The sequence below is a fragment of the Gymnogyps californianus genome, chromosome 3 (genome assembly GCF_018139145.2).
Source record: "Gymnogyps californianus isolate 813 chromosome 3, ASM1813914v2, whole genome shotgun sequence".
NCBI classification, from domain to species: domain Eukaryota; kingdom Metazoa; phylum Chordata; class Aves; order Accipitriformes; family Cathartidae; genus Gymnogyps; species Gymnogyps californianus.
The window spans coordinates 87,130,359-87,145,694 of record NC_059473.1 but is presented as its reverse complement, the minus strand read 5'-3'; the positions used below and the strand labels follow the sequence as shown (position 1 = coordinate 87,145,694).

The 15,336-nt window shown below is 43.8% G+C and overlaps 1 protein-coding gene across 2 annotated transcripts in view; it reads right to left on the bottom strand.

The window, feature by feature from the left end:
- The window catches only part of RNGTT (RNA guanylyltransferase and 5'-phosphatase), a 200,779-nt gene extending 199,761 nt beyond the window's left edge, over positions 1 to 1,018 (bottom strand). For both annotated transcript variants that reach the window (XM_050893968.1, XM_050893969.1), the window contains exon 1: positions 955 to 1,018. In XM_050893968.1, the coding sequence (XP_050749925.1) occupies positions 955 to 1,018 (64 nt within the window). The remainder of the gene's footprint in view (positions 1 to 954) is intronic.
- Positions 1,019 to 15,336: the final 14,318 nt, after the last annotated feature.

Below are 15,336 nucleotides of genomic sequence, written 5' to 3'. Positions count from 1 at the left end.
ATTCATCCGAAATCAGTATGGTAGTTAACTCACAATCAAAAAATGTGTGTTTACATGATACCTAATTCACTGCCACCAGATGCCAGCAAGACTAGATACCTAGCAACAATCGAGACAGACAGCATGTTACGGGCAAGAACATCCAAGATGACGGCAATCACTGACAAAACCTGAAATACACATGAACCTTTGGAGTACACCACTTAAAACTCATCCTCCAGCTAAACAGCTTAGGAGCACACCAGTGACTGAGAGGTCACTGTCAGTTGGCCCAGTAACAGATCAACACTGATAAACATCAGAGCCTTCAGGAAAAAAAACGAAACAAGGAAGAGGCTGCACAGGGGACTCGTCAGGGCTGAGGTATGCTCCAGTACGGCAGCTTCTGCACGTCCGGCTGCCATCTCTCTCATCAGACGTGACAGACAGGAAAAGTTTAAGTCCTAAACTTAACCAGTGCGAAGCGCAAACCCAGCATTAAGGCTCCCAAGAGCAGGAGGGGGCCTGTACCCCTGCGAGGGGGCCGGGGCGAATCGGTTTCAGGGGTTGCACTAGCCGAAGGGAGGGCGAGCCCCCGCGCTGAAGGCAAAACCCTGCTGCTGGCTGGGCTTTAGGGAAAACAACCGCCCTACGGGAAGTCAGCTCCGGGACAAACACCGGCCCAGGGAGCTCAGGGGGGAACGGCCGCCCGGCGCCCCCGCACCAGCACAGCCGCGGCCCCGGGACAAAGAGCCCCGGCGGGGCCGGAGGGCGAGGGGCCACGGCGGCCCCAAGGAGGCCCCCGCCCGCCCCACGGCGCTGAGGAGCAGCGGGGGGTGGGGGACGAGGACCGGCGGGCAGGAAAGCGCAGCGGAGGGGAGGGGGCCGTCCCCGCTGCCGCCAAACAGCCGCCCCGGGACAGGGCAGGGCAGGCCGGGCCGGGCCGGGCCGGGCCGGGCCGGGCCGGGCGCTCACCTGCCACGGGCTGCCCCCTCCTGGGGCAGTGGAGCCAGCGCGGCGGGATCTTGTTGTAGGACATGGCGGAGCCCGGGCGGCCGCCGCCGCTGCCCGCCCGCGGAGGGGAGGGGAGGGAAGGGAGGGAGGGGGCGCGGGGTGCGGGGCGGGGCGGGCGCGGCCCCGGGGCGCTCAGCGGCGCCGGCGGCCCCTCGCCCGCGGCGCCTTCATTCAGACCCAGCTCCGCCTCAGCCGCCGCTAGCCCACAGTGCACCGCCGCGCCGCGGCCGCTTCCGCTTCCGGGTCGGGCCCCGGGGCTCGCTGTGCCGGGGGGGGGTGGGGTGCCTGGCCGGTGGCTGACTGGCCCTGTGGCCCAGGGGCGGCCCCGGGGAGCGGCGGGGAAGGGCGCCGGGCTGGGCCGGGGCCTTCGGGAGGGGTGAGGGTAGCGGGGAAAGGGCTCCGCGGTAAGTCTCAGGCCGCGGGACCCGTCACTCGTTGAGGGGTAGCGGGAAAGGCGGGGAGAGTGAAACAGAGCGCTTCGCTGTGCCGGTGCCGGGCTGTGCAGCTACACGAGCCCGAGATGTTGGGTGAGGTTTGCTTCTCTCGTCTCCGAAAAAAGGTATATTGGGGCGAGAAAAGATTCCCAGTGAAAAGCGAGGAAGGTTTTTCGCTCGAAGAGGGCAGCCTAAACTAGGGCTCCTCAGCCTGGAGAGGAGGTAGCCTGGGAAGAGAGGGAGTCACAAACTGCCCGGGCTCCTCCGAGTGAGGACTGTGGGGCCAGTCATAATAAACTAGCCGGAGCTCGGTTGGAAGTAGTTGGAGGGATCACTTGTGCGACAGGAGCCGGGGCTGCGGGACTCGCTGGCAAAGGCTGTTGCGCCTGTGAAGAGTTTACACGGGCTTCAGGGGAGAATGGGCGGGCACTTGAAAGAGAAAGTAATTGAAGGCTGCTGAAGTAGCAGACTACGTCAGGCTCGGGAAACATCCTGAGCTGAAAATAGCTGGAGGCTTGGACAGACATGCTTGCCCTGCTTTCAGTTTTCCCTGGATGTTCCCTTATAGCCGGGACTGGAGGTGGAAATAGATGGATCCCTGCTCCAGCTAATAGTGCAACTATTCTAGTCTGCATGTAATAGGTTTGCTAGTGTAGCAGAGATGCCTCTGTACTGGGCCTTCTCCTTCTTTTGTAAAAAGGCATGGCCAGAAAGATTAGGCTTGCAAATAGGTTCACGTAACAAAAACTGTGTTTCTATACAGAATCCCAGTGAAGATTTTCCATGGGCTTAAAGCGGTCTACTTATGTGGACACAGTTGAACAATTGTAGCCTGGCAGTGTTTGCCTACATGAAAGGAATATTTAAGGTGGTGGTATGTTTTAACTCCAGTAGGCAGCTAAGCCCCATGCAGCCATTTGCTTGCTCCCCCCTGCAGTGGGATGGGGGAGAGAATCAGAAGGGTAAAAGTGAGAAAACTCATGGGTTGAGATAAGGAAAATGAGGAATTCATCCACTACTTCACATTGGCAGGCAGGTGTTTAGCCATTTCCAGGAAAGCAGGGCTTCATCACTCACAATGGTTACTTTGGGAAAAAAAATGCCATAACTCCAAATGTCCCCCCTTCCTCCTCCTTCTCCCAGTTTTTATTGCTGAGCACAACATCACATGGTCTGGGATAATCCTCTGGTCAGCTGGGGTCAGCTGTCCCAGCTGTGTCCCCTCCCAAATTCTTGTGCACCCGTAGCCTACTCACTGGTGGAGTGGTACGAGAAGCAGAAAGGTCTTGATGCTGTTCAAGCACTGTTCAGCATTAGCTAAAACATCCCTGTGTTATCATCAGCACTGTTTTGGTCACAAATCTAAAATGCAGCACCCTATGAGCTACTATGAAGAAAAATTAACTGTCCCAGCCAAAACTGGTACAGGTGGCTTCAGTGAAGCATTAGGAAAAAACAGCAATAGATTAACTTTGTTTTTGTAGCTTATTTTCCAGTTACTTACATGTCCTGGTTTCGGCTGGGATAGAGTTCATTTTCTTCTTAGTAGCTGGTACAGTGTGTTTTGGATTTAGTGTGAGAATGATGTTGATAATGTGCTAATGTTTTTAGTTGTTGCTAAGGAGTGTTTATACTAAGTCAAGGATTTTTCAGCTTCTCATGCCCAGCCAGCAAGAAGGCTGGAGGGGCACAAGAAGCTGGGGGGGGACACAGCCAGGACAGCTGACCCAAACTGGCCAAAGGAATATTCCATACAATGTCGATGTTATGCCCAGTATATAAAGTGGGGGGAGTTGGCCGGGAGGGGCAGATTGCTGCTGGGGAACTGACTGGTTATCGGTCAGCAAGTGGTGAGCAACTGCATTGTGCATCACTTGTTTTGTATATTCTAATTCTTTTATCGTTATTATTATTGTCATTATCATTATTTTCTTCCTTTCTGTCCTATTAAACTGTCTTTATCTCAAACCCACGAGTTTTACTTTTTTCCAATTCTCTCCCCCATCCCACTGGGTGGGGGGAGTGAGCAAGCGGCTGTGTGGTGTTTAGTTGCCAGCTGGGGTTAAACCATGATATTACATTTCAGTACTGTTCTGTCTGGACTTTCTGTTTTTCCGTAAGCCAGATGTGCTGCCTTTGCAAGTCAGTAGGTGCAACAGCTTGCAGAACTAACCACTGTTGTATGCACAGATACAATAGGAAGCCCTTAGATTCTGTGAACACATCCAAACAATGGAAATAATTTGGTTTGTCTAGAATTTATGACAAACTTCATTATACAGTGGCTATGTTCCCTGCTGCATTTTATCACTCTAGATTTTATTAGACATAGTTTCTTCCCTAGAATATCCTCTCACAGTAATTGAGGTAGTCAGTTAAGTAGTTTGCATATCTGGGTCATTAGGTTCTCATACTATATTAGAAGTTTCTGACTTTTGTCTTCTAAGGCTTTTGTCATCATCAGATATTAATCTTCTCATTCTAGCAAAAATTAAAAGTCTTGCTACAGCGAAAGACTATTTATATTATTTTCCCTAACTGTTAAATACACTTCCCTGTTTTCTTTACTGTTGTGGTTTAACCCCAGCCAGCAACTAAGCACCACGCAGCCGCTTCCTCCTCCCCCCTCCCAGTGGGGTGGGGAGGAGGAAAAAAAAAGTAAAACTCGTGCGTTGAGATAAGAACAGTTTATTAACTAAAGTAAAATAAAATATACTACTAACTAAGAATAATAATGTAATAATTGTAATGAAAAGGAATATAACAAAAAAAAAAAAAGAACACCCAAGAAAAGACAAGTGAGGCACAACGCAATTGCTCACCACCCGCTGACTGATGCCCAAGCAGCAATCCGCCCCTCCCAGCCAACTCCCCCCAGTTTATATACTGGGCATGACGTTCTGTGGTATGGAATATCCCTTTGGCTAGTTCGGGTCAGCTGTCCTGGCTGTGCTCCCTCCCAGCTTCTTGCACACCTGCTTGCTGGCAGAGCACGGGAAACTGAAAATCCTTAACTTAGGATAAGCGCTACTTAGCAACAACTAAAACATCAGAGTGTTATCATCAACATTATTCTCACACTAAATCCAAAACACAGCACTGTACCAGTTACTAAGAAGAAAGTTAACTCTATCCCAGCCAAAACCAGGATAAACAGTCAGACACCAGGTGGTGCCAAAGACCAGCCAGAAAAGAAAGTGAAACTTGTGTGCAAGGAGTGTTCAGAAAGTGCAAGAAGCAAAGAACAACTGCAAGATACTTAGTTTCTGATTTCAGTAAATTAGGAGCAACGTACAGTAACGTCAGCAGTATGGCAAAATTAGGAACAAAACCATTTGCAGAGGTGAAGAATAGTACAAAAATACATCATGAATGAGCAATAATCTCTGTTCTCGTCATCTAGCTTTAAGATTCTGATCTGTTTTTAAAACAAACTTAACAGCTACAGAGCAAAAATACCATGTATACCATGTATAGTTAAACTGGGAGGACATGTACATCTGTTTTTATTTAGCAATGCACAAGGCAAATAAAATACTTGAAATTTTAAATATAAGGTAATGTAAGTTAAAATGAAGGATACATCCAAAATAAGCGTAGCCAGGCATCATCCATAGTTTAGCCTCTTGGTGGTCCTGGGGTTGGCTGAGCAGAGTTGAGGAAGTCCCTCTGGCAAACCAGCGTAATGTGAGTAGCCATTCAGCAGAGCACCTTCACCACACTGGAGGGCTTTTCCTGAGTTGTGACACTTAGGTCTGTTTGCCACGTACCATTTTGCTCCACATCAGGTACCAAAAATGATGGCAGTTTGAAGCCAGTTGTTGAATGAGAACGGACGAAGCAGGTTTTTTTCCCCCTAACAAAACAGTGTCACAGCTGCTATTGAGCAAGATGAGTGGTGGTCTGTTGATCATTTGGTGGTGACATGGGAATGGTGGTTTTAATCTAGATTTTAAAAATGGATATGCTATAAATAAGACATTAAGAGGTGGGATATAGGACAGGGAATATAGAAGCAGGGAATAATTCCTGTTGCTGTCATCATTTTTCAGTGTATTCCTTAGGGAATTTTACACGGAGAAAATTCAATCACCCAAAAGACCAGGAGTCCCCAGCAGAGTAATAGAGTATTCACGTCTGAGAATGTGTTGCTGCATTGCCTCCCACAGATAAAACACAGATTTCAAGTGACTGTGTTTACTCTTAACTTGCTCTAGTGCTGCCCTGGTGAGGTGTCCTCCTGGTCTGGAGAGCTTGGTTATTTACAGCTGATGTCACGTGTTGTGCATATAGAGTTTGCACTGGACTTTGCCATGTTAGACACTTTGAAACAATTTACGCAGGCATAGGATGATGTTTGCGTGTGACATCAAACAGTCTCTGCGAACGGACATACTTTCCTGCTTGATTTTATGACATTAATAGTTAAGATGACTTTTTTCCGATGCACCAGCAGAGGGCACCGACTTCCTCGAGTCTTCATGTGACTTTCAAAAGCCGACATAGCTGTGTTTGAACAAGGAACACGTAGGTGGCCATAGTGGTTGTTTCAAAGATTGCTTTGAGAAAGCAACTGCAAGTGTTTTAATAGTCTATGATATAACATTCCCTCATTTCTGTATATCGATTCGCTTTTATCTAGAGGCATTCAGATGCCTGTATCCTTACTCTGGTTTCTGCTGACCGATTTAAATCCTTTTCCTGGCAGAGCAGACACGACGATCAAGAAGTCGTTTTCCCAGGATGCAGTTCATCCTTTGTGCCATGGGTATGTTGACTTCTTTGGTTTCAGCTCAGCCACGTTGTTTCAGGCAGTGGAGAGCTGCATTTGTGTTCTCCCTTGACTTAAAACCATAAAAAAAAACCCCACACCAAACTCCCCATGCACACTTTAACTCTTTTTCCTAATTACAAACTGAACATTTACCCAAATATTTTCTGATAACTAATCTTACACTTTTAATGTCATCTATTAATATTGTAAGTAGCTAGATAATTTAATTGTTCTACGCAAAGTGGATAAATTAGGTATTTTGTCCAAAGGAAGAACACATGGTGTTGCCCTCTTCTATATTGGTATAGGTCAACAACCCTATTACTGTTCTGTTTCAGTGTAACATTATTTTCCATGTGTTCATAAAGTAATAATGAATGTAATAAGAAAATAAAAACATCCCTCAGGATGTTCTATGAAACAGACATTTCTGGCTCTATCTAGTAAATACATTTTCTTAAAAAAACAAAGATCAAACAGATTATTTGCTAAACTGAGACTACAACAGGATTTATTTAAGTGAAAGTAATTGTGAAAGAAGCTAACTGTATGCAAACATGATTCATACAGTATTATTTTTCCACTTCATGGTATAGGTGTTCACCTGGAAAGAAACTTGATGCCGTAAACTTGTAAGTTATCGTATATGGAACATAGCAAAATATATTTTTATTTTTAATTTACTGATTCAATTAATTCATTCCTTGCTTATTGGTTTTAATGTTCATGGCAAACTGACTTACAACAAAATGGATGACTAGTACAATGTTGCTTTATGACTGATTTACTTTCAGCATGCATGAAGCTTTTGTGGGGAGGGACGAGTACTGTCTAAATCTGAATAAATATTTTAACTTCATTGTTACTGTAGTTGTATTTTACACCAATAGTACTTAGATTCTAATAGTATCAGAAGCAAAAAAAAAAAAACTAAAAAACGGTACAATGAAAACATACTTTTAGATTTAAGTGAAAGTTAATATTATGGTTGCTTATGGTTAAGTTCTCTAATACATATGTAGACTTCTACATTTTAAAATGCTGAGTATGCACTGGCTCTCTTAAAAATCAAAAGAAAATGCTAGGAGCTCAACATTTTTTAATTCATGCCTATTTGTTTGGTGTCAACAAATAATTAAGAACCTAACTTCTGCGACAAATTATTTTTCCAGGGTTGAAAATGAAAATAAGATTTAAAAAGAAAGTTATTTTATTCCTTATGTGTATACAATACCAAAAAGGGATGTTGAAAGAAAGTTTTGAGTGCTGCAATATATTTGAGAAAATAAAATGTCATTTACAGTGTTCTTCCTATAGAGAGCTTTGAGAGGAAGTCAGCAACAAAGTTACCAGTCTTTAGTCTTCAAGACATTAGGGGGCACCACGACCTCACAGACTTAAAATGATGTAAGTTAAAGTACAGTTACTTTTCCTGTCCAAAGTAAACAGGAAACAGCATAAAATAGCAAAATCAACTGCTAGAGTCATTCCCTAGTGCAAGATTATGATACAGTTCTTAATAAAATTTCCAACAGAAGACAACCCAGACATTTAGTAGAATATGGACTACACCCTCCTTTCTGTAAGAGTAATAAAACTAACAGACTAATGGATGCAATATAAGCAGCTTGCTTTCAAGTCTTTATTTAAATCTTAAATTTTCCTTCAGGGTTTCATTCTGGGAATATGACATTTTCAGCTCAAGCCTCTAAGGTATTATTACAGCATTAGTTCAACCTGTAGAGTAAATCTCTGTGTAGGCAGGTAACACGCGGTGAGCTTGGGATGGAGCTGCTTTAAATCCAGGTCCCTGAATTGAGTATTGTGCTTGGGATAGTCACCATAAACTATCAGACTACACCACCAAACGTGTGTGCTGTAACAATGACGTGTAAATCTCACACCACTACAGGGGACGTTAACAGTCTTAGCTCTGACATGCAGACATAGCAGATGATTTACTTAGTAGGTGATTTACTTAGCAGATCTATCTGGGAAGGAATTGGAAAGATGTGTGTCTGTACAGAGGGAAGAAGGTGTCTGTCCAGGGGGTTGCTGTTCTTGAAGAGGGACGACAGCTGTGACTTCAAGCACTGACTTGTAGGCCTGAAAAACAAGATGCCTTGCTATTGTTCCTCTGCGGCTGAAACGATGATGTGCTTGATGTAAGAGATGCAGCTGGACAACAGGCTTATAAGCAAGATGCCTGTCATTCCTGGAAGACTAACACTGGTCTCCCTAGTGTTCTTACAGTTTGACCTAGACACCTGAGGCCTTACTCACATCAGCTGTGAAGGATGGTTTTCAATGGAAAGCTACACTGTAAAAAATAATACCCAGATGTCACATTTAAGAATATATGGTCTACTGCATAAAATGAAATCATATGGTGGTAGTGTGCTTTGAGTATGGATAAAGTAATCAACCAACTAAAATTTCACGATGGAAGATGACTAGCAGTAGGGAAAAGGATGACATAATATACAAGAAACTCATCTACTTTTATGTAAGTGGAAAGCATGACTCATAGTCTTTGGAGCTGGGCTGGGGAGTGACTGGATTCCACAAAGTAGAACAGTGTTCTGTTGCTACACTTTCTAGTTTCTCTACTGCCTGAATATGGGCACCTTAGTAAAAATCTTGCCCTGAATGGAGGCTGTGGTTAAAACTAACGGAGTAATTGAGGTCGTGGTTAGTGCAGGAGGCAGACTAGGACAGTCAGTAGCTCCTAGAGGGTTATCACTCCTCTACAGCCTGAAATGGCCAGGAGAGGGTCAGTGTTTCAGCCTACAAACCTGCATAGGTGATGATCAAATTCTGGGTTGCTATACTGGCAGAAATCTTTTTCCCATGTGATTGGTCACACAAAGGAAAGATTATTACCCATAGGCACTCTCTCAGACCTTCTGCATCACAAGTTTGTGCCTATGGGTATGTATACTATGGATATACATGAATATAAAGCCTGTGAAGAATAATACATGTATGAGCTGTAGTATAGTACCTGAGAAAATACATACAGACCTGGTTTTATTTATATGGCTTTATTATACAAAATATGTGTAACATACTGTACAAATGTAAATGAAGACCACAGTCTCTCTCTTGAGGTGTTTGCAGTCCTGAAAATACCCCAAGAAACTGGCCAAAGGCAAAGGAAAGGAATATGGAGTAAAGCAAAGTGATCAGCCTGGCAGCCACACAGGCTTTTTTAAAATCAAATCTGAATATATATTTATATTGTATACAAATTAAGTTATGGTAAAATATATGTATGCATATATATATATAAAATCAGATGCTCAAACGTTGCCCTTGTGATGTTAGTTTTGCTTTCTGTCAGTACGTATTGTGGAACGAGCTTTACAAGAACACATGCTCCTCTTTCCCGAAAAAGCCTCACTCAAGAGGAAGTAGAGAGCAAGAGGAATATGCTAGCATACACATCTGCAGCATCACTGATCTAGGGAACCTTAAGAATAAGTTGGCAAATGTCATTTTAGACAATGACGTTGTATAGGTTGTAAATTCATGTCTTCCAAGCACTCTTCAGAGAAAGGAAAAGATTTTTTTTTTTTTTTCATTTGAAATATGTTTGTCATTCCCTAGAAATACTCTTTCACATTCTCACCACTTCAGGCTTCATAGCACAGCAACAACTTACGATGGACATTATGGAATGGACATTGCCTCAGAGAACGTAGTGCCTGTGGTCCATTGCTGTTCATACAGCTACAGTTGAAGTCCATGCCACTGCTTTCCACTTCTGATTTTACCTTCTGTAACTAGGTTAAGATTAACACAAAAAAAGCTATTATCCTTGTACTCAAACCTTTGCTCATGTGGTGGGCTGACCCTGGCTGGACGCCACGTGCCCACCAAAGCCACTCTATCACTCCCCTCCTCAGCTGGGCGGGGGAGAGAAAATTTAATGAAAGGCTCATGGGTCGAGATAAGGACAGGGAGAGATCATTCACCAATTACCATCACGGACAAAACAGACTCGATTTGGGGAAAAATTAATTTAATTTATTACCAATCAAATCAGAGTAGGATAATGAAAAATAAAACTAAATCTTAAAACGCCTTCCCCACACCCCTCCCTTCTTCCTGGGCTTAACTTCACTCCCGAATTTTCTACCTCCTCCCCCAAGCAGCGCAGGGGGACAGGGAATGGGGGTTGCGGTCAGTTCATCACACGCTGTTTCTGCCGGTCCTCCCTCCTCAGGGGGAGGACTCCTCACACTCTTCCCCTGCTCCAGCATGGGGTCCCTCCCACAAGAGACAGTTCTCCACAGACTTCTCCAACGTGAGTCCTTCCCACGGGCTGCAGTTCTTCCCAAACTGCCCCAGTGTGGGTGCCTTCCATGGGGTGCAGTCCTTCAGGAACAGACTGCTCCAGTCACAAGTCCTGCCAGCAAACCTGCTCCAGCGTGGGCTCCGCTCTCTCCATGGGTCCACAGGTCCTGCCAGGAGCCTGCTCCAGCGTGGCTTCCCACGGGGTCACAGCCTCCTTTGGATGCATCCACCTGCTCTGGTGTGGGGTCCTCCACTGGCTGCAGGTGGAAATTTGCTCCACCATTAACCTCCATGGGCTGCAGAGGGACAGCCTGCCTCACCATGGTCTTCACCACAGGCTGCAGGGGAATCTCTGCTCTGGTGCCTGGAGCACCTCCTCCCCCTCCTTCTTCACTGACCTTGGTGTCTGCAGACTTGTTTCTCTCACATATTCTCACTCCTCTCTCCGGCTGCAGTTTTCTTGTGTAGTTTTTTTCCCCTTCTTAAATATGTTATCCCAGAGGCACTACCACCATCGCTGATGGGCTTGCCCTTGGCCAGCTTGGTCCATCTTGGAGCTGACTGGCATTGGCTCTATTGGACATGGGGGAAGCTTCTAGCAGCTTCTCACAGAAGCCACCCCTGTAGCCTCCCCACTACCAAAACCTTGCCACGCAAACCCAATACAGCTCAGTATGGGTATGAAACTGTCCTTGTCCAGATGGACTTTCACAGCGTTACTCAGAGAGTTTAAGGCCCTTGAGAAAGGGAAGGAGGTATGAAGATGACTCTGTACTTGCCTGAAATGAATTTCATAGATCTCTGAGTAGTTTGAAGCTTTGGGGTTTGGCTAACAATCTTTATGCACTGAAAGGGTGGAGGCTGTTACTGGAAAATGTTAACACTTCCTCAGAGAAGTCACTTTGTGAATTCCTGTATCGACCTCTGCTCTACAGAAACTGCTTTTCAAAAATCCCTTTGGGGAGAAAAATCTCCACATATCCTTCCATGTACTGGGAGTTAGATCTGCTAAAATGAGTTTAGTATTGTATTTTTTACTATAATTGGATGTTTTGTCAGAGACCCGCTACATGACACATTCTAAGCTTTCTAAACTTCAGTGAAAGACTTTTATCGGTCTCAGTGGACTGTGACTCAGGCCCTACCTATACATGTTCTCTAACATGGAGAATTAGAAAAACATGCCAGCAAACATTGGTACACAACAGCAGAGAGTCATGAACAGAACTAAAGTGATTTATTAAATGTAAATTATTGAACGATGACACAGAGAGAGAGAGAGTCTCAAATGAGTATGAACAGTATGGATACAATGCTGGTTATACACAAGGGTATGCTGGTTTAAAATAGGAAGCCTGTTTTGATTGTTTGTATCTTAGATGCAAAATTTGATTACCACAGAGGGAACAGGTAGAATGAAAAGGCAAAGCATTGTGTCCTGAAAGACAACCCACTTCATTATTTTCTGTTCTTTTCTACACTGCAGTTCGTACCAGCTTCAAAATGGGTAGGGCTGTTGCTAGGTAATCTTCTTTACCCACTTGGTAGCTGAAGTTTCAGCCACACAGAAAAGAGTTTTCATACATCTAATAACATAAAATTAAAATCTAAGGCTTTGTTTAATGACTGTTTCCAGTGCAACCCTGCTTCTAGCTATGGGCCTCTTTCCTGGGAGCAACCCAACCACCAGTACAAGCAATGCACTTTTGTAGGCTGTAGGTCAACATGATTTGAGTGGTAGCAGCTGCAAGCCCTCCCTGAGCACTTTCCTTATCTCAGCTGTGAGCATCAGGTTCGCACACCCTTTCTTCTCCACATTGATTGCTCTCTTGTGCTGAGCAACCGTCTGTGCAGTGAAACAAGGCAGGGAATCAATGCAGCCGAAAAACAAACAAGCCTCCCCCTCCCTCTTTGCTGGGCTCAGCTGGGTCGAGTTCCTCGCTCTGGTTCATTTTGTGGCTGCATAAGCAGTATGGATAAACTCAGAGGGAAATGCAGTGGATTGTCAGGAACAAGTGGGCAGGGCAGGGGCTGTTCAGGCTGCCTTAACACATGCCTGGCATTGCCGCCAAAAGTCAAAACATGGCCTCAGTTTCTCTTATATTTGTGATCTACCAAGGATCTGAAGGAAATTTGGGCCACCTTAACGTGTGAAGCTGAACTAACAAAAGTACACAACTGACATTATTAATCCAAATCTTGAAACAAACATTTCACTCGAACAGAAAAACCGTGTGGGAATTTTATTGCTGTATCTTTTAAGATTTCCAATGTGGAAAAGACCAAGACAAAGTTAAACTCACGACAGCTCTCAGATAACCACAGTCAGCAAACTATGGTTACATCCACCGTTGTTCCTGATCTAGCTATGTTCTTTTCCATCTGTTACTGACACCCACTGTCACCATAAAGCAGCTTTTTTTACCTTTGGGTGGCAAAACCACACGTACAAAAATTGGCAATTGCTTTCTCTTTTTTATGAGGTGTGGGCTACAAAGGATGGTTCAATTACATTCCTCATCTGTTTAATGTTAAATATTATTTTCTTCTACATGAACCATGGCATCCAAAAGCATGATAAATAAACATGTATCCAGTTTCGACAGTATTAATCACCTCAGAGATAAAGTAATTTCTGTCATTGAAGGAGATAGTGGCTGCAGTGAGTACTTGCCAGCCCCACAGATCCGCTCTGGCAGATCCACAGCAATACAGGCAACCTACCACCTGACCTATTTATTCTTTCTTCTTACTTCTAGAGAAGCAACCTGGAGCCAAGCTTGCACATCTCCCTGTGGGATCTCTGATCCTTTTCTGCCCTAGGGGCATGCCACTTCTGCAGCGACTCACAAAAACACTCTCCTTCTGCAGTGAGAATTCACTTTCAACCATGCCTGCTGTTGAACAGGTTTCCAAAATACAACAACTATTTCAGCCTACTAGCACACTGGCTGTGCCAACACGATGTGTGCACAAAGTATATTTGTTGATTTACTTTCCTAGAGGTAGTTCAAAACAGCAGTGCAACCTAGAAAAACGATCCACTAACCAGAATGAAAGTTGGGAATGGAAAAAAGGGCTCAGCTGTGGCATTCCCCAAGGGAACTAATAAGAACTGAGAAGGGATCAGAAGGAAAAAACCCTAATAAATAAAACGATGTAACAGAGAAACCTTTGGTATGACTCCCCTGTGTTTGCATCATCCATCCGCCTTTCTACAGACGTAATACATAATGTTAAAGATAAGCTATCTAGCAGGCAGCAGTGACAAGTCATGCTGCTGAGGTACGTTGTGTAACGAGAAGTTGATTGCCTATGTTCAACCCAGGAAACTTTTGTTTTCAAAGTATTATGCAAATGGCTATCAGCAAGATATTTAAATCAAAGTCTCACTTACAGATTCGTAGAGAAACAAATGTAGTTTTGTCCCAGTCTTTGCTTTGTCTGTTAGTGAAACTGAACTATTTCTGAGACAAAGTATTCATCCCTATCTCAAAGCAGAGCTCATAAATAATCAAGGACAAAGACTATGTGCCTGTGATTTCACAACCGTAAATGCTGATGAATGAATGCTGCAACCAAAAATTTCTACAGTGCTACGTAAATTCCAGTAGTCATCAACAAGTTACAGTTTTTCTGGTTTATATTAACACACAGCGGAAACATGTTCCATGACTCCTACTTTACTGAATGTCCAAATCAGTTACCTCACTTATTTACAGTTCAGTTAAAGTGTAAGAAACAGACCCTGGCGTTTGGTTGGACTGAAGTCTTTGCAATTGTTGCTGATAGGTATTTTAATAAAAAGATTGTACATACTTATTAAGAACTGCCTTGTTGACCATTATTAAAACTTGAATTTTAACAGCTTTTAAGCTTGGCTTTTTACAGCTATTCAACTCAGTACAGCTCAATATTATTTTTTGTTTTAAAATGATATTTTAACACTTACGTAGAATTAGTCCTTTGGTTATGACTTGCATTTGTCCATTGACCGTGCATCACTGAAAGTAAGGGAAGAATAATCTTGTTAAAAAGGAATTTATTTGCTATACTAAAGTGTGTACATGGGAATCTTGGTGAACAAATGGGAGGATCTGGTTTGGCATATTCTGTACTCCTAATATTCAAGCCCATCCTTCTTTACCACTGTTCCTTTACAAGGTTTGTTGCAAGTAATAAATATAACACATCCTATTAAGTTTCGTAACTTCCACATAAATATACACAGCTCTTAGTAAAGTCAGCGAGAGCCCTGTTTGTGTACATGCCATAAGGAAGGCAGGGAGACCAGAATTCCATTTAGCAGCAGTCTTACTCGAGTATTTACTTAATCTTTCTATGATTAAAAGGAAAAACAACATAGTTTGCTTTGGGGACTTGCACGTATTTTATAAATGTTGCATCAGCTCTCCATGTCACATGGTATTTGGTATTCAATAACCCCGTCCTCAAGAGCCTATGTAAGCAGCAGCATACCAGATACATCACAGCACACACAGTTATACCAGTATTATTTTGCAAGTTGTTTGTTCAGTTTTATTTGCATTTGTTGGCATATTATTAAAATAGATGAGAACCAAGTAATAAGACCTAGCTCTCTTCTGTTACAGCTGTTTAATTTTTCTGTAATGCCTTCCGCTTAATATAAGAAGTAGAAATCTACTGTCTATGTAGTTTCTGAGTTGCCTACTCCTGAGGGTTGATTTAAAAACAAGAGTGGGTATTCTGGAGACAAGGAGCTTTGCAGAAGACAGCAGCAAGGAAGGCACAGCGAAAGCAAGCACAAGGTAATTTACTAAGGGATTTTAAAGAATAAAGGAATGGGTGACATCA